The sequence below is a fragment of the Sturnira hondurensis genome, unplaced genomic scaffold (genome assembly GCF_014824575.4).
Source record: "Sturnira hondurensis isolate 20B ecotype Veracruz unplaced genomic scaffold, ASM1482457v3 Scaffold0016617, whole genome shotgun sequence".
NCBI classification, from domain to species: Eukaryota; Metazoa; Chordata; class Mammalia; order Chiroptera; family Phyllostomidae; genus Sturnira; species Sturnira hondurensis.
In genome coordinates, this window is record NW_028089248.1 from 4762644 (window position 1) to 4781875 (window position 19232).

The window sequence follows — 19232 nt, forward strand, 5'->3', positions numbered from 1 at the left end:
AGAGAGGCCCTGGGGGTGAGGGAGGAACCCTGAGAGGGGAGGGAGCTGAGCAAACGTTAACGCTGCCAGGACAGGTTCAGAGAGGAGCCGAAAAGAGGCAATGGCAGCTGGGGACCGTGCCTGAGAGGACAGGGTTGGGGGAGGCCCCGTGCAGCAGCAGGGGCTGGCCAGGCTGCAGGGGAGCCTGCTTCTGCCCTGGGCAGCCAGAAGCACACCTGGGTTTCGGCTCTAGCCAGGGAGGCACCCACGCCCCCTGGAGGGGGACGCCTACAAAAAGCCTCCATGGGCATCCCTGGCTCTTCACCATGCACCGCGTGTGGGAGGAGGGTCCTCCTCTCCCACCCCCAACACACACACGCACACAAACGCCCACCTAACACGTATTTGAGGCAGGAACGGCCCGGAAGGGGACCCCGGGAAGGCGTTTTAACTGAGCAGTGGCCTCCGGCTCCTGTCGGGGCCTCGGGGCGCTGGGCCAGAAGCAGCAGGGCCCGGGCTGGTGGCCCTCCGCACAGCAGGGAGAGCCGATGGCCCCGGTGCACCCGCAGGGTCCCCTTCCTGCTGGCTCTGCCCGTTCTCGTTGTGCGCCTCCCTGCTCCGAGGAAGGTGAAAAAGCACTTGTATTATTCATTTGCGTAAAAGCTTCCGGCTTCAGAATGTGACTATAAAGCTATTTTTACAAAGTTGTGGTGTTCTCAGCTTTTTGCTGTCGATCGACTCACATGATTCATCAGCGGTTCTCACAAGCACTGACCTCACCATTTTTTTTTTACCTTTCATTTTCCAGGGGAGAGAAACAAGGGTGGGTTTAGAGGACTTCTCCCACGCTCACGGCACAGTCCTTGGTAACACAAAACTCCCAAGACGGCCCCCGGCCCCTTTCCCATTTTCAGGCAACCAGACAATTGCCTCCCCTTTGGGGAGACCCCCATGCATAGTAAATAGTTCCTAGCCACTCTTTTCTGTCCGTCACCAAGCGTGTGTCCAGCTCCTGCTGCCTGGAACACTGCGCAGGGTCGTGAGGGGAGACGCCTGATTTGTGGAGCCTTTATGGGGGCTGGGCCTCAGAAGGCCTGAGCTGCAGGCCTCAGCCTTCTGGAGCAGTGGACACAGCAGTGCAGTCTGTGCCCCGTCTGCAACCGGGCGGGGCTCTGTGGTGTCCTTGGGCACGCCGAGACAGAGACCAGTGGGAGGAGGAGGGGACAGGAGGACACAGGGAGCGAGGGGGATGGGAAGTGCGATTCAGGTAGGAGGACCCTATCTGCACCTGTCTGGAGACCATGGGCATGGCCTGGGCTGCCTCAGACGGGCAGGCGGTGGGTAGGGGGCCGCTGGAGGCTTGTTGACAAGGAGGACGAGGTGTTTTCAGTGTGTCTGGCAAGGGCAGGAAGGGAACTGGTAACCAGACCTGAGGCCTGACCCTGGACGGACAAGGTCAGAACGTGTGCATGGTGGACCACAAGGAAGACATTGGCACCAGTGAGCTCCTAGGTCAGGGTGAAACGGACTGAGGAGTCCAGGGGTTATGAATTCTGAAAAAGGGAGGAGCTTCGTCCTTTAACGGGTCAACAAGAAACAAGTAAGACCAGAACAATATCTTAAAATGAAACGATGTTTCTGTTATTGAGGGCAGATTTGTGGTCTCGAAAGCTGGAAAATCTCTGCCCTACTTTTTTTTCGGGATAAGAAAGTGGCAGAAAAAATGGCATTCAAAATAGTTGGCTTCTGCTTGCGTTCACCCTGCCCCATTTCAGCGCAGAGCCCCATGTGAGGGTGACGAAAGGTCGGGGGCTGCGCTCTCCTAACCCCTAGTATCCCCATCAAAACGCACGGACCCCAACAAGCCAGGACCACGTGGGGCGCCTGGGACCTCCGCACTCCGGAGCCTCAGGAAACAAACTCCTCTGAAAAGGCCCCAGCCCCCAGGACCTGCTCATCTGCACAGGTGGGCTCCGCGGGTACCGAGCCCAAACTGCCCCTTCCACCTGCCGCCGTGGTTCACCGAGAGCCCGCCACGGGAGCCCCCGAGCCCCGGCTGCCCCGCACCTCTCTACCACACCCAGGAACCTGGAAGGTGGGAGGCAGGTGGCGCTGCGTTTCTGCTTCTCCCGTTGTTGTGGGTTCCCAGTGAGTCCACACACTCACGCCAGGTCTTCACGCGTCTTGGGCCCCTTGCCCGCTCTCAGCGAGGTGGCACTGGGGCTGCCTTTGCTGCCCGCTGAACGTGCATCCCACACGGCCTTCTCACCAGCGGGGAGGAGCAGCATTTAGCCAGGGGCCGGAGCACATGCATCCGTCTCCGCTCTGTCCTGCCGCGGGACTGCCCACTTGGGTCCCCACGGCGCTGCTCCCCAGATCCCCCCCCACCCCACACATCACCGAGGCTACAGGACTGTTGTAGACTGGGCGTGGCCACGGGAACGAGGAGATGCAATGTCACCTGTTTGGACACGGAATGGAGTATTTCTGTGTTGACGATCATATTAATCCCATGCCATCATTACTTACGTTTGTCCAGCTCACTGGTCCCAGGTAAGTTACTCTCTCTTCCTTTCTCCGTGCATTTGCAGACATTTGCGATGCATCTGGATACTTATGCTGGTTAAGTGGCTGGAATACAGATAATGGCTCTCACATGCACACTTTTCCTTTTTCCTTGGTCCCGACTACTTCTCCATGACGTTCGATGCGGCTCTGGTTTTTCTGACACACAGAGTGCTCTTGTTACCTGAAGATTCGGTTTGCATTTAGGGACAACTTTGTCACCCCTTTGCCTTTTTCCTGCGTCAGCCACGCACGGCCTTCCCTACCCGCTGTGCCTGGGCCTCTCCAGGTCGGCCAGCCTCGCTCTCACCCTGTCTGGTCATTCCCAGTGGGTTCACAGTCACAAGTTCTCCGGTGGGTGCCGCCCTGTCAGAGGCCCTTCCACTGAACCACGGGGAGCCTTGGCCACTCCGCACCCTCCCATCCGTTTTTCTCCACCGCTTTCTGTCGCCCCCGGTTCCCTCCCCCGACTAGAACCGAAGCTCCACCGGGAGAGGAAGTTCGTCTTTGTTCCCCTGCCGCTGTGGCAGCTGGTGTCCAGTGTGCCCTTGGCACCTGGCTTCCCCTGGGTCGGCACTGTGGCGCTCGGTGGGGCGTGTCTCGCCCTTGGCAGTTTCTGATTTATGGAACCTGTTTCCTCCACCCCTTTCTCTTCCTCACTGTCCTGTCCGACTCTGCCTGTGCTTTCTTCTTTCATCGGCTTCTTTTCCCTTTAACTTCCCCCAGAGCATTCGTTGTGGAGGAGGGTCAACTTCATAAAGTGTATCTGTGCGCGGACCGGCCCTTGGTGGGTGCCCAGGCACAGCGTTGGAGGGCGCCTCGGAACCTCTTCCCCAGAGGAGCCTGTCGCTGTCTCCGGCCCATTTCCAGGTGTCCCTCCCTCTCCAGCAGTAAGGGCCCGAGTGCACCCTGTTGGAGGGACCAGCCGACCCTGTGGGGCACTGCCCCTGGACCCAGGAGGCGCCCCTAAGTGCAGTCAGCTCAGGTCCCGTGGTATGAAAACAATCACAGGGGACAGACGGGCAGCCATCACACCCCCTCACCGCTGCTGGGAAGCCCCTCACAGGCAGCAAGCTGCGGGTGAGGTGGGGGCCAGCTCTCCGACCATTTCCTGTTGGGGATAAGGAGCTCTGGGGGCCACGGCCCCTCGTTCCTCACCTGCCTCCCTCCCTCCCAGGGGAGAGACCGAAATGCCCACTCCCAACAGCTGTCCCCTTCCTTGGGGAGCACGGCTGTGATGGTCACGCCGTTTGCACTCGGCACGAGGTGCCCGGCCTGCGCTGGCTCTCCCAGCAGCTGCATGCTCTGCTGTGAGGCCGTCTCCGCCCAGAGAAACGACCGTCTGTGACAACGGTGTCAGCCCTTGTTCCCACGCCCAGAAAGGGCGTGGGGTTCTAAGCCACACGGAGGCCCTGCAGGCTGGTGGGAACACAGGGGAGAACGATGGGGGCGTGGCCTGTGCGGTGTGGGAGGAGCCCACAGCCTGGAAGGGTATTTTCTGCCCTTTCCCTAGGTGCTGACTCAAGCTTGCATCCGAGTCCCTCCAGGTGCGTCAGGTGTTTTGTAACCTGCCCACTGTCTTGTCCTCAGTTTGCCCAGACTCTGGGGGGCCCGTGGGGGGGCCACATGCACAGCCCCATCAGTCTCAGCTGTCCTCTGCCTTCCCGAGCCTCTGAGCGCGGGCAGAGGGCTGCTGCGGGGGGTGTTTGGCTCGAACTTGCCCCCTCGTTTCCCGTTCACGTCTCTAGTCTCTGAGACAGAGGAGTGTGATGACCCAGCTGTGGACGACGAAGCCACTGGGCCTCTCCTCACTGTGAACATGGTCCCCGTCCTGCACCGCGGCCAAGTGCCTTCTCTCCTGCATTGAGCTCCAGGAGGGCTCGGGGCGCCTGTGAGTTCTCGTGTGGAGGTAAGTTTGTCCGGGTGTTCCGTGTCATTTGCTGTCCCCAGGTGCTGCCAGCTGATCACCTTGAAGGCGACATCTGGGTGATCCCACACTCTGACTTATTAAAACTGAAATTCGACTTTTTCAGACTTACTAAGAGGGAACAGAATCTGGAAAATACCTCGTTTTTAAGAACAATGATCTGGAAATGTAGTGGAATTGGATGTGCAGTCAGGAGTGGCCAACAGACACCACTTGTATGATGAACTTACACAGAGACTCGGCCCCTGGAACAGGGAAGCTTTAAATCGGGGTTCACGCTGGCCACGCCCAGGGACCCGCGCTCGCCGTGTCCGCCCGTCTCTAGGACAGCGGGGAAGCGTTTTGGCTCTGTAGGGCTAAGGGACATGAGTTCAGTGTTCTACTTCTTACATCTTCTGCTTTTCTGACAGGAAAACAGACCCCGGATTCCATGGAGGTGAACATCAAGATTTCCAGGTGCCGATGTCTCCTTCCAGACAGTGAATTTTGAATTCCGCCAATACCCGAAGTCGGTACGTGTGTCGCACTCCAAACGCCTCCAGGAGCACATGGGAGCACCGTGGAAGCAGGAAGCTAAAACTTGTGGAGGGAAAACACACGCTCAGGTGATGACTGATCTCCACTGTGGAAGCAGGTTTCTGGCAATGCTGCTCAGCTAATCAGACCTTTTTTCCTTTTTTTAAAATATTTTTTTCTTTAAAAAATTTTTTTTAATTTATCTTTAGAGAGGAAGGGAAGGAGAGAAGGAGGAAAATATCAATGTATGGTTGCCTCTCATGAGTCCCCTGCTGGGAACTGGCCTGCAACCCAGGCATGTGCCCTGACTGGGAACCGAACTGCGATCGTGTGGCCCATGCTCAATCCACTGAGCTACACCAGTCAGGGCTTAAAAATTTTATTTATTTTTAGAGAAAGGGGAGAGAAGGAGAAAGGGAGAGAAACATCTATGTGTGGTTGCCTCCCATGTGCCCCCTACTGGGGACCTGACCTGCAACCCAGGTATGTGCCCTGACTGGGAATTGAACCGGCAACCCTTTGGTTCACAAGCCAGCACTGGATCTGCTGAGCCACACCACTGAGGGCTAATCAGGCTTTTAAAAAAACATCCTTAAAAATACAACAGTTTAATTGTCTCCAGAGTTCAGTGACCATTAAATCATTCACGTGTTTCTTGTCCTTTATTTCCAGTTCCCCAGCTAGGAAGTGTCAATCAGTCCTCAGTTCCCTCTCCATGGGTTTCGTATTTTTTTCCCCTGCTTATTTTATAAACTAGATTCATCATTATCTTCTTACAGCTTCATCTCTCTCTTAATATGTCAGGCTAGGGAACTCTCTCCTCTGTCTGCATCCTCATTAAGGGGTTCCACAGGGACACGCCTGCCCGCCTTCTCCGCAGCTCGGCGGACCGGCAAGCGCGGGGCCTCCTGGGCAGGGTCACAGCGGCGCCCTCAGAGTTGCGGTGCGCGCTGCCTGACTCCAATTCCCCGTGTGCTCACGCGCCCCACTACTGATGTCGATTTGTCACGGACACCGCTTGTCCTCTGTGTCTTGGACCCTGTCAGGACCCTGCAGGAGGCTGCACCGTTCCGGGTGGCAAGTCTGACTTCTCTCTAAGAGGACCGGTAAGAAAACTCTCTAACTCGTGGGCGGCGCTGGAACACTCAGAAAACGAATTCATAAAATGTGACTTTACTTTCCATTTGTATTGAAGTTTTCTTAAGGAAATCTGGTAGCAAAATACACTTCACAGTAGGCATCGTAGACTCTCGTCTCCACGTCAACGAACAGAGAGCTCAGGAGCAGCCAACTCGGTGTTACGAACCGGGAACAAAGAATGTGTCCGGATGCAACCACTCATTCAGAAATAAAATCAGTGACATTTATTTTTGTTTCCACTACTACAAACTAGGTTACCCACTCCCACTTCGGAACAACCTCACACACGCCCTGTGTTTGGCAAGAACTCGCAGGAGACGTCTGAGCAGGTGCAGCTGGTACCTGCCCCACACGCGTCATAAGGTTCTGATCCGGTTTATCGCTGAGCTCTGCCCCGCCCCACAGTCAGCACAGGCACAAAGCCACGGTCACGTTTACAGGACAAAACCCCTGCGGTCCAGTGAACTAAAATTCCACCAATAATACAGTTTCTCAGAATCAACCTGTCCGCTGGCTGGTTCCTTCACGATGACTTGCGTACCTCCCAGCGTGACAGCGCCGCCGGGACCGGTCACCGTCCATCGAAGTCTCTCCACTCCAGGGTGCACGGCTGCTCAGCACACCCACTTGCAGGGCAGTGAGTGGGGAATGCAGTCCAAAGTGCGGCAGTTTACTCTGATGAGCTACTTGATCATAAAACATGCAGTGGGGAGCTCCCAAGTCACGAACGCTATGAACAGTGAAGACTACGGCTGCAGCCGGCGGGACCACGAGCACGTCCGTCCGGGGGCAGAAGCATTCCTCACCACCAGGCGGGCCCACGCAGACAGCAGGCCCCACGGCTTTGGCGGAGGTGGGTGACCGCCTCCCCAGCATGACCGGCACGGCCATGAGGCTTCCACGCAGACCGCACGCGCCCTGGGAAGGTGGGCCCCGGCTGAGCCCGACCGCCGCCTCGCTAGCTGACCAGACACGGGTCGTCGCCGCTCGGCCTGACCTCCCCCTGCAGCAGCAGGTCCATCACGACCTTGGTCAGGTAGCTGCAGGTGCCCCTCCGGCCCAGCGGGGGCGTGTTGTAGAAGGAGGTCATGCCGCCCTGCAGGGGAAGGCGGGAAGCGAGGTGTTCAGTGTCGTGCTCGGTGAGAAGCGGAACGGGCGTCAGCCAGAGGACTGGTGCACAGAGACTGGCTCCGTGTGGAGAAAGGGGCTCCAGGGCCCCGCACCCCCTCTCCCAAGGCGGCTTCCCAGCATGTGAACAGCAGACAGATGCCCAGGACCCTCCCATTTGCGGATGCCGCTGGCCCCCTAGGGACCCTCTCTGTGGGGGACATGACCGAGGCACCGCGTACCGTCCCAGCTCAGGGGGGCCTGGTGCGCATGCCCCCTCCTGGGGGGGCGGTTACAGCCCCTGGGGGTCCAGACCCCTCCCCACAAAACACACTTCAACCGCTGCCTCCAGAAAGGAACCTCGTCTTGTCCTCAATGTCGTGTTAGTCATAACTTCACAGTCGAACCGACTCACTAACAAGGAACATTAATTCCTCGAGGAAGTCAGCCCTCCCCCATCCTGGGGTCCCCCCAACTCTCCTCTGCACCCGGTTAGTCTGTTGTGTGAGTTTGACGGGGCCACGTCAGGGAGATTCTGAAAAACTGAGACAGTGCAGGCAAACCTACAGGAGCCGCTTGCTCTACTTACCTGCGTGTCCACTTCGCTCGGGCGCCCCGTGTCACTTTGGAACTCCCGAAACGCCGCCTGCACCAGCTGGTCCAGGTCGACCGTGTCCTGAAACTCCAGCTCCGGGTTCCTCTCCAGGACGACGGACACGACCATGAGCAGCTGCAAGAGACGGACAAGGCGCACCATGAAGTGGCTGTGGAGCGACCCCCTTTCCCCGAACTTGCCCGATGCTGGGCTCAGGACCTCCTATGGACGGAGCCTTCCGAGTCGGGCCTGCTGGCGGCATCAGTGCTGCGGGGCGGGGCGCTGTGTTGTCAGTGTTGTCACTGCACGCACCCGCAGCTGCCGCAGTGCGGCCCAGCAATGACGTAAAACCAGTCACTTAGGAAAAGGACACTCCCCGCCCCATCTGCGGTTCTCCACCGTGAGCGCCGGAGCTCGTCCTCACCGCTACTCCTCTTTGGCGAGACCCATCTGGGTCTGTGCCGGCACCGCCCTGGCGACGGCACTGTCTCTAAGCTTGCACTTGGCTCTGACCTCCATGTGATGTGAGTGCGCTCTGGTCCAGGCCGAGTGGGAGGCACCAAAAGGCTAACAGGGCGGGGAAGGCGCTGGCCCTTCCCACGGCCCCACCTCTCCCTGACCTGGGCCCGGAGCTTCGGCACCTCTGCGGAAATCACGCTTTACTGCGGTCACAGAGGGAGCGGCACAGAACACAGACAGAGGACGGCCACTGGCTGTCTTTAGCGGTGGCTCGGACACGCTTGCTGAGTGGGGACAAGTGTGCGTGGGGAGAGGCGGCCATTCTGCGCCCTGCAGGTTTCCAGGGGTTCGACTCACCCCTGGGCCCTGGTGGGGCTCTGGCAGCACCCGTCCTCGGGGCCCCACTGCAGGGGCTCCCGGCCAGTGGGTGTGAGAAGTCCGGCCCCCGGCTGGTCCCCTGCACATGAGTTTCGGGGGGCCTGTGCTGCGGTACGCACCTCCACAACGATCTGCCGGTACTGCGGCTGGTCGATGTTCCCCAGCATGTCCTCCACGAGCAGCGAGAAGTTCATCTCGTACATGGTCATGTCCGACAGGGTGGGTTGCTGCAGGAAGCAGCGGCTCGGTGTCAGGGGGCGGCTCCTTGCACCCTGGCCCCCACCGCACAGAGGGGCATCCCGGCTAATTGGCTGTCGCCTCCTGTGTCTGCAAAGCCCCAGAGCACCTACGGCGCCGGGACCAGGTTCCATGTGCTCAGCGGACTGTTGGGCGGAACTGGACCCCCTGGTTTGGGCAGCCCTCTGACCCTTTGCCTTCCGTTCCTGACACGAGTGTTGCAGAGCTTCTGCTCACCTTTCATCTTTTACCCCGCAGACGGAGCAGAGGACATGCTCCAACTGAGCCTCCATCTGGGCGAAGAGGGCAGAGCAGTGGGGGGTGCATGTGGGGAGGCACGGGGAGTCACCAGGACTGCCAGTGGAGGCCCAGGGACACAAGTCACACTTGTGAGCTTGTCCCTCAGGGAGGGTTCACAGGGAGCGTCGTCAGAGCCTCGGGACAATGAGACTGACTTCCAGCCCCAGAGGGGACCAGAGGGATGTGCTGCCCCCATCACGTTGCTCCACCCACTTCAATGAGGCCCCTGTACTCAGTGTGGCCCCCCACCGCACTCTGCACTCAGCACCGCTGACACGGTGCTGACGTTCCCTTTTCTACGAGCACCGAGAGGAGGCTGTCCGCACACCTGCAGGGGAGGTGCTGGGAACCAAGTCCAACCACCTGGACCAGAAGCACTTTTTTCCCAGTCTGAGTTACTTCCATTTTCCAATGGTAGTCCCCTCCACAAGGAGCCCAGCTTTACCAAATGGACGTTTTGCCTGAAAGTTCTTTAACCAGCATTACTTCCATGTCAGCACATCTCCATGCTTCAGGGAGGCTCCCCGAGAAAACGGAAGGAGCAGAAGGGCCCTGCGGTGCGGGGGGGCTGCCCTGCCCCAGCCCCGCACCCTCCCTCCCGACTGGAACACGCCCGGCGGGGCCTGCGGCAGGTGCGTACCTGTGGCAGGTGCTTCCCGGCCACCACCAGGCCATTGGGCGTGCGTTCCAGGATCTGCCACACGCGGTCGTAGAACCCCGCGGGCGTCCTGTTCAGGGACCCGTTGATCTGGCGCCGGTTCAGCCAGCACCTGCAGACCAGAGGGGCGGCCTCAGTGTGGAGACACAGCCGGTGCTGGCAGAGAGCAGGGCTCTCCCTGCAGACCGGCCGTTCCAGTTGGGTGGGCAGTGGGTGCCCGACCCCTCAACTGTGTGCCTTCCAGTGTGTGCCACGGAGACCACTAAACATTTCGTAGAGAAAACAGGGCTTGCAGGGAAGGAAAGTCCCTAGATTTAAAAAAATCTAACAGACAAAACGTTCTTCACTCGTAAGTTACAAGGTTAAAAATCTCACCGTGTGATTAAATGACTTGAACACCCAAAGCAGCTTCCTCGAAAAAGGAGCAGCTTAAGTCATTATATCAAAGCCTTTTCTGTTATAAAAAAATTCTTCAATTCCCTCCAATCCACAGGCATTTATTGCTCTTATTCTAATTTCAGCACAAGGCAGGTCTATGGAAGGGCTGGGCCCCAAGGAGCCTCACTGTTTCCTTGGGGGGACGGAGGGACAGGCAAGGACATACTGAGGACAGACCCAAAGCAAAGCCAATGCCAGGACGGTGGGAGGTGGCGGGGTGGCTGTGGAGTGGTGTGATATTCCACGCTCTGCACAGGACACTCAAAGTGAGGAAACACCAACAAACTCCCCCTGGGGAATGTGTGAAATTCAGATGGACGCCAGGCCTCACGGGAAGACAGGAGTTTGGATCGGGACCTCTGTGCGCTCTCCAACCACTACTCTGTGTCCCTTCCCGATGCTCCAGGTACATACTGGGGATGAGGCGGCCGTGAATCTCAAGGGACCGGCAGGCAACGGGGGCCCCTCATTACCTTCCATTCTGCTGAGGCTGGAGAACGTCCAACAGGAGCTGCTTGACCTCACTGGGCGACAGCTGGTACAAGTCCTTGCCTGGCTGGTCCCCACTGCGCATCTGCAGCTCGTGCTCCATGGCATGGATGATCCACCTGCAGCGGAGCAGGGCGGGGCTCAGCCACCCCGGGCCGGAGAGCGGCGGCAGGGCTGCGCCAGCCTCTGATGCAGCTCCCGACATGGGGGCTGAGGGGCGCACTCAGCCTCTTACACACCACGCCTGCGCTCGCATGTGCGGGCGGGCAGCCCACAGGAGGGAGTCTGGAGCTTGGGGCCTTGCCAGACAACACCGCACCCGCTGGGCACAACCGCGCCCTGTACAGGGGGCTGACACACTGGCCCCTCCACACGAGGCGTGGGCAGAAGCCAGACAACAAAAACGGCTATTTCAGGGACAGGGCTGACATGTGCAGCTACACAAATGCTCCTTTCCCAGGGAGGTCGGGCATTTCCCATCTCCTTCACTTCCCTGTGACTGGAGGGGACATCGCAGGCGTGCCCACCACCGAAACACAGGGATGCAGTCGTCACTTGGCTGATACGTTAGAGAACCTGCTTTAACGCCAGATTTCAGAGCCCTCCTTGCAGATGTTTGAATGTGGGTATTTAATGCTGTTCACGCACTATTCTTAAGGAGTTTATTCTTTAATAGGTACTCAAATGCCGTTCATGTGATGACTTTTATTACAGATAGAGTTTTAGAAGAATTATTTAGGCCAGTGTTTACAGAGCGCTGTTTGTGCGTCTGGCACGTTCCAAGCTGGTGTAGTGTTATGCCCGGAAGTGCCTAAAAGATTTACTTATTTTATGGGTGAGTAATTTAATTTTTTTAATCTGAGAAGCTTTTTAAAACAACATATTTATTTGAGGGGGGGGAGGGAGAAAGACACAAGTGTGCCCGCGCGGGACACGTGCACAGCTCTCGCGCACGCGTGGCGCCCGCCACTCACCCCACGCGTATTTTGAGCATGCCGCTGAACAGCTCGGGGTCATTGGAGATGATCCAGCCGATGTGGATGACCAGCTCCTGCTGAAGGACCGCCTCCCGCTCGTCATGGGTGTTGCACTTGTGGTAGATGATGTTCTTAATCACTTTTGGTGACAGCGGGTTCGAGATCACCTCTTCTTCGTGCCCAAAGGCACCCAGAGTCACCTGGAAGCGGCAGGATTTTATTATAAAAATCTCCTAGCTGCTAAAAGATAAAAGAAAAAAAACCTAGGGCTCAGGATAACTGGCAGGCAGAAATTATCCCCCCCCCCCCCGAGCCAGGGGATTTGGAGGGACGGCGGCTCCTGCCGCCGCTCCTGCTTTTCACTGAAGTAACCTTCAAAGCGCAGCTCCCACCAGACGTCCTGATGGCCCGAGGCCGGTCTGAGGTCTAAGGGCAGGCGCGGTGCCCGGTTTGGGAAGGAGCGCCAACGCCTCCTGAGATAGAGCGATTCAGCACGGCTGCAGCACTGAAGGCCCAAGGGACCAGAGCATACCCAGCAGTCTGGCCTTACGGCCCAGCCCACAGCCTGACAGAGGAGAGCGTCTCCTGCTGCTTCCGTGGCTCCTCATGTGGGACTTTGCTCTTTAATAACACTGCAGCCTTTTCAAGGTTAAGGGCGAGGGCGCCTGGCTCTGGTGTGGCCCCGCTTGTCCTGGCCAAGTGCTGGGAGCCTCGTGAATTCTAATGTATGTGCTGGCCCCCTCACCTGCCAATGGGAGTCCACCGGGCTCCCCGCAAGGCGGGACACAAGAAAGCACGGGGTTGGGGGCGAGGAGCGGCAATGATGGCTCCAAGCAGAAGGTGCTGCCGAGGCCGGCACGAGGCACCTCTGGTCCCTGCGGCGTCCTCACCAGTGAGCCACCGAAGGCCCTGAAGGACTCCCCTGCCTCTGCCTTCAGTGCTCCGGGCTGGGTGGTTAGAAAGGCAGGGAGAAGGCACAGCATGGGGCCCTTGTGTTTGCAGGGATGGAGGAGGGGGCAGAACAGGGGGGCCTTGGGCCCCCATTTTGTGATGGATGAAAATTGGGGACTGCTGCTTTGTTAATTACATTGTGAGTGGTACCGACCAGTCGACCCAAGTGCGAGGACATTTATTAAGAGGTCGGAAGGCGCACTCGGCCTCCAGAGGGGACAACTAAATCCCGGTTCATCCCAGAGAGCTCGAGGTGACCGGGAGGCGCTTTGTAAAATATGATTTCCCTTCTCAGAAAGGAGCGAATGCGAACTTTGGAGGCTCCACTCGTTTCTCTGGTGTGAAGGGTAAGAGGCAGTCGGCGAACGGACCTCATACCCCTACAGCAGAGCTGCCAGCCGCCAGGCTCGGGCAGCCCTGACCGGGACTGGTGCCCTGGGACAGTGGGCCAGCCATAGCCTCCAGGCAGGTTCCAAGGCTTCCACGAGGTGGGGTGCAGGGTCTCAGACCCCAGACTGCAGGCTGGCTCTGGACACTGTGCAGAGGGACCTGGCCCTCTCTAAGCTAGCCTTTCCCCAGGCACCAGGTACTGGCCACCTCGAAGATCTCTAGAACCTTCTCGTGTGCTCACAGGGAGTGGAATTAAACTGCACTTTAGGATGTGGCACAGGGCCCTGAAACCCAGGGGAGAGCAGCTCCCTGAAGCCTGTTCACTTTCTTGGAGAAGGGGCGTGGCCCAGGTTACTGTCTGCACCCCGGCTGGAGGCGAGGATGCAAGGAGGCAGGCCCTGGACAGGTTACTGCCTGGGCAAATGGGGATGGACACCCTGCCTTTCATGACACGGAGGAAACAGAAAAAATAACGTGAAATGTGATTGAACTTCTTTTCAGGAGTTCTCATGTTACTACGATCACTTTCTCGTCGGTGTTAAAAGTTCAGGACAAAATAAACAGTGGACGGCAGCATTTCGAAGCTGCTGGAGAGGAAAGAGTTCAAGCCATCATACCAGTGAAGTTCGCATTCCCCACAGCAGAGGAAGCAGGCACACAGGTCTTCGTTCCCACCGCAGGACCACCCAGCCAGGCCACCGGAGCGCAGAGAAGCACACACGAAGCGAGCAGCCGTGCCCACTCCACAGCAGCGCATGCACCAGCTCAGGCCCAGCCACACTCGCTGGGGCCCCATGCAGGCCGGGCCCAGGTGGGACACCTGGGATGGTGCTGGGCAGGACCTGGGCCCCCTCCTCCCGGGGCTCATCACCTACCACTGCCTGGGAGACAGGCCTCGCACAAGCTGGGATGCAGGGCAGCTTGTGAGAAGGGTCTCCGGCCTGTCCTGAGAACCCAGACAAGGACCACTAAGCGGAGGAGCTCTGGGGGGAGCATCAGACAAGAGCTGGCCCCGGGAGGAAGGGGACAGGAGGATCAGGGGGCTGTGGATCCAGGGCAGAAGGCCCTCCCATGAAGGAAAAGCGGGAGAGCTCCCCCCGCGTCGGCGTCTTCGTGGGCCTCGCGTCCACACAGGGGCTGGAGTCACGGCTCGAGGTGCAGCCGGAAAAGGGAAGGACAGTGGCTGCAACTGAGGCAGGGCTCTGCTTGGGGAAGAGACCTTCTGCAGTCGTGCCTGAGCTGCTGCGGACGGGCCCTGAGAGGCCCGCGACTGCGAGCTCCCGGGGGTGGAAGGCAAGGGCCCTACCAGAAGCCTTTGGGGGCGTGGCCGCGCGAGAGTCTCAGGGGGGAGACTTACCTGCTTGCCCTGCACTAACACATTAGTAATGGACGGGGCCAGGCTGTCCACCACTTTACTTAAAAGGCTTGCTGCGTGGCGCACAACTGACCTGCGGGCAAGAAGAGAGCAGGCCAGAGGTTCACAACCCTAACAGAGCAGGAAAAGGCCCTGAGGGGCACTTGAGGACATGCCCCCGAGGTCCTCGCCTAACAGTGCTCTGTGGGGACACTGGGCCCAGGGCGTCGGCCCTGACGGCCGACACTTCCCGGACCGAGGGACCGCCCCCAGGGGCCGGGCCGGGTCCTTCACCCCTACCTCTGCCACAGCCCACGGCCGCCAGCTGTGCCATCAGCAAGGTGACAGGAAGAAAGTGGGCTGACGGTCCCTTTGAGGAGGGACACTCCCTTTGAGTGTTCTGATTTGCACTACAAAATTCACCGTGAAGCCTGTGGTGGTGCCGTCCTCTGTTCCTATAACCACTCCGAACCCTGCTTCTCCTGTGCCCCAAAAGCCAAACCCTGGGGTGCAGGACTCAGTCTTGAACTCTAGGAAGCGATACAATGAAGTACCGGCAACGTTTTTGACAGACAAAGGCAGGACACTGGCAGAAGGAAATCATGCTGCTATTTTTACTTTTCTGGGAAAGTCTGAGACTATAAGGGGAACTGATTTTTTTTAAAGCACAGCACATGCAACACATAAGACCTCTCTTCCCCTCAAAAATGAAAATCCATGTGGAACATTTAGATAAAAAAATAAAGTTAAAATGTGGGTTTAACACCGCTTTCTCGTCGTGTTCGAGGCTATTTCTGAGGGCTGAGCTATAAAAAGCATTTCCATTCTCAACCTCAACAGAGACGGAGCAGTGAGAATCGGGGCACTGAACTGACTGACAGAGTTAGTGGAACAGACACCTCCTACTTTTAGGAAAGCTCCCAACCGCACACCGTAAGGCAGCTCCGCTTCACCCCCAGGATGCACACCAGCCCCCGCATGGCAAGCAGCGCTGGCATCCGCACGCTGTGCGCCTATTACCTGCTTCCCGTGGACCAGTAAGGTAGTAATGTGCGGGGCTATGGAGGAAGAGAATCTCTGGGTAAATGCAGCCCCGTAGCGAACCGCCAGCCTGGGGGTGTCAGTGTGCAGCCATAGAGGGGAAAACACAACAGATAAAACTTCCAGGAGTTTGTTCCTTTAAACATAATCGCGGCACCGTCAATGCTGGCCGGTTAGTGATTTATCCTGAATGCAGGTGCAACTCGCAGAGCAAAAACAGGTTTGCTCGGCCAAAGAGAGGACTATGCACCGCACTGGACCCGCACTGGTTGTAGGCAACACCTCGCTGTGCTCGCACGCCTCGCTGTGCCGAGGACGGGCGCTGTAACCGCGGGACGGCTACCTTGCTACTTCTGGGGCGGAAGGGCACAGCTGTGGTCACTGAGCTGCAATACTGCTATCAGCCTGTTCCACCCACACCCTTACTTTAGAGCTTAGAAACACGAGGCTCACTTGGGTTAAGGGAGTTTCTTACATCCCTTTAGACTCTTTCAAAATTAGAAAATAATGAGGCATCTAGAAATATACACACTCTGACTTTCAAAATGCTGGATTCTGCTAGTAAGACTGTTAGAATCACTGCAAAATGCGGAGAGCCACGCAGTTGGCACGCCGCCCCACTGTGGACCCCGACCCTGTCTCAACTTACCGACTTTTGGTTTCCACCCCGGGACGAGACTACCTCTGCAGAGCATACTGGGATTTTTCCACGGGGCGACCAGTCCCTGGCGCTCGCTCACCCTGAGCAGTGTGAGAACCGCTCCCGACCAGCGCAGCCCTGGTCTCTGTGTGTGGCCGCCCCTGCCAGCAGGCGTGCTCCCCACACACAGCGGACCCAGAAGCCCCTTCCTGGGTCAGGGGGCAGGGAGGGGGGTGGGGAGCCAGCTGCACGTCAGCCCCGTGAGTCATTAGCAGGGGCTCTTCCTATGGAGGCCTTTACTCCCAGACGGTTTGTAAAAAATATCCTGGGAGCTGAACAGCAGACATGAGGCTAACAGCCAGCATCAGGACTGGTCCACTACCTTTAGGCTACCGCAAACGACAACACGAAGGGACACACAGTGACAGGGACACGCATACAAACCAAAGCTTTTGGCTGCCGGCTTTTCTGTAGACCCTCTCGATGTGGTCGGAGACGGTGCCTAGACGTCGGGCGAGAGAGACCTTGCTGAGGGGGGCTTTCCGCACGGCGCTCGTTCTCCTTAAACCAGCCACCGCTGCCTGAACTTCATTCCGTCCCACCAGAGAAGGCGCCCCGCACCCACGCGCGCTCTGAGCTGCCTGACATAATGTGACCATGCGACCCAAACATGTAGCGTGTGTGCACCTTCTTACTATTTCATTTGAGTATGTGATCTAGTGAGTGTCTCTAGAAATTTACGGTTTTCTTAACAGGCAATCTAAGTTTTTAATGAGTAACAATGAGATATTTTAATTTACTGCAGAAAATAAAAACAGAAAGGAGCCAGCCGACCCAAAGCTGCAGATGCGGAGCAGACTGGATCCTCCCTTTATCCGAGCGCATGGCGCTGCGGAGGCGGTGTGCACACGGCGCCCCGGCACGGCCGCTCAGGGCTGTGCTCGGCCCGTCCACCAGTGAGTGACCATGTCACAGGACAGGACACAGCATGAGGTTTCCATTTGACCCTGAACTTCCTCTTGTCGTCTTGCAGCAGTCTGGATAAAGCCACACTCAGGCTCTGCCCAGGCTGTGGTTTCCCCGCGTGTCGTGCGGCTGCATGACACCCACGTGCTTCCGATGCGCGAGACGAGCATGACTCCCGAGTTCACAAAACTGGTTTAAGTTATCTCCCCCGCATTCTCATGACAAGCTATTTTATACGAATGTCGTTTTATTGTAAAGCACCTGCTGAAACAAACGTAATGAAAGCCAGGTTCCCAACGAAGTGTTTGCTTTTTCTGAAATCCTGTTGTTTTAAAGTGTAAACTACAATGAATGTCCTCAATGTAACTGAGCTTCTGCTTATATTTAGTTTCAGGACTAATTAGAAATGAATGATTCTGTCTGAAATCTGCTTGAAGTTCTTCTGCCTTTAGTGAGTTAAGAAAACTCAAGATTATTCAATTTGCATCTACAACCCTGAAGAAGGCCATCTGTTAGCTTCAATAATGTAAAACCTCCGTAGGCCTTATTTGAATAAGTCGTCACATTTTGCTCACTACCAAAGCCATCTCGGCAGTCACGCTGACATTTAAATGACTGACTCAGTTTCCAACTCTAACCAAACCAACGTGGCCCTCTGGACAGGGGACTTTCAGATGAACCAGGACACTTTCGGTAGTTAGACAATGCCACCCAAAGTGCACCCCAGCTTGTCTGTATTTAAACTGCCAGGGCAGACCCTGATGGAGTACTCGATGATCCCTTCAAGTCCCAACTCAGCACACACCTGTGGATTCCGGGGCAACCGGGCTCATCACGGATGCAGAGCGGACACGGGCGTGACGAGAAGCGACTCACGTCTGCCGACCACCTGCCACGTGACACAGCTCTGCCACACGCCAGACCCCCCCCCGGGCTGCTGCAGACCCCGAGGCCGCTGATCTCTAGAGCCGCAGCAGCCCCACGCTGTCCGTGGACGCACACAGGACAGGGAATGGGGACAGAGTTGGCCCGCAAACAGCTGCGGAGCCACGAGAGGTTGAGGGTCCCAGACAGAGTCCGGGCTCCCACCCCCACCCCTCGCGCCCAGACAACTGCGGAGAGGCCCGGGCATCCCCAAGCCTGGCGGGAGTCTGGACGCCACACAATCTGTTCCACTTGGCCGTTCTCACAAAGGATTTGAAGGAGAAGACAGTAACTAGTAATGCTTAGTGGGTGTTCATTACGGACATTTGGTGCATGCTGGACCACAGAGCAGTCCTGCTGTTCTGGAAAGTTCTCAGACAGGGGCGCTTACCGTCCTTCGTGATGAAGTCAGGGCCCTCCCTCCGGAGCAGCACACCCAGCAGAATGATCTGGCTGGCCAGGCAGCCGCAGTCCTGAAAGCACAAACCACAGGCGACCGCGGGCCGCAGGTGCAGAGGTCACCACAGGGGGCAGTGCAGCGCGAAACCCCACGATGCGGAGCGGAAACGCTGGCTGTTGGACCGGGGAAGGAGGAACGCCACTGGTGGACTCCCAGGCAGGGGCTGGCACTGCACGACTATTTGTCTAAACACCCAGGAGACAGACGGCAGACAAGCCGGCTCCCCGGGGCACTAGGAGTCAATCATCAGATCGTTTAGGAAACGAGGTAAGCAATGGAAAACGAGCTGTTCTCTGTGAGTGTGAAGATGCGTCCTGCCACAAGCCAAGAGGCTCGGCCCAGGTGGCCAGCTCCTCGGTGGGGGAGCCTGCTGCCCTCAGGCTGCTGGTGCGAGGGGGAAGGGGTGTGCCTCGCGCTCCAGGTCCAGCACAGCATCGCCAGCTGGGATCGCCCAGTGACGAGGGCAGGTGCTGGCTGGCAGGACGCACATCTAACCCCCACACTCACACTTGCACAGGCCCACGAGCCCTGGTGGCATTTGCAGCTCCCCCATCCAAACTTCATCTCCTTGGAGGCACATTGCTCTCTAACCCCCTCTCTTTTAAAATGCAAACAGCCTCAGGGACATTATCATATTAGGTTGCTGACATCATATTTTCAAATGGATGTGGTCACAGGGTTGCTTTCCTCCGAGACCAACAGGAAAGCCAGCATCAGCCCTACGTGCTGTCAGAGGGGGGC

General features: G+C 57.6%; 1 protein-coding gene across 3 annotated transcripts in view; it reads right to left on the reverse strand.

The window, feature by feature from the left end:
* Positions 1 to 6182: 6182 nt before the first annotated feature.
* The window catches only part of PHKB (phosphorylase kinase regulatory subunit beta), an 84749-nt gene continuing 71699 nt past the window's right edge, over positions 6183 to 19232 (reverse strand). Inside the window, exons 23-31 of one of the 3 annotated variants that reach the window (XM_037066380.1) lie at positions 18423 to 18504; positions 16586 to 16643; positions 15481 to 15571; positions 11763 to 11965; positions 10773 to 10907; positions 9844 to 9973; positions 8786 to 8893; positions 7824 to 7964; positions 6183 to 7223 (exon numbers count right to left, since the gene is read on the reverse strand). In XM_037066380.1, coding sequence (XP_036922275.1) covers positions 7086 to 7223; positions 7824 to 7964; positions 8786 to 8893; positions 9844 to 9973; positions 10773 to 10907; positions 11763 to 11965; positions 15481 to 15571; positions 16586 to 16643; positions 18423 to 18504 — 1086 coding nt within the window. In that variant the 3' untranslated portion in view covers positions 6183 to 7085. Of the gene's footprint in view, positions 7224 to 7823; positions 7965 to 8785; positions 8894 to 9843; positions 9974 to 10772; positions 10908 to 11762; positions 11966 to 14463; positions 14555 to 15480; positions 15572 to 16585; positions 16644 to 18422; positions 18505 to 19232 lie in introns of all 3 variants that reach the window. The other 2 variants (XM_037066379.1, XM_037066381.1) reach the window with 2 other exon arrangements.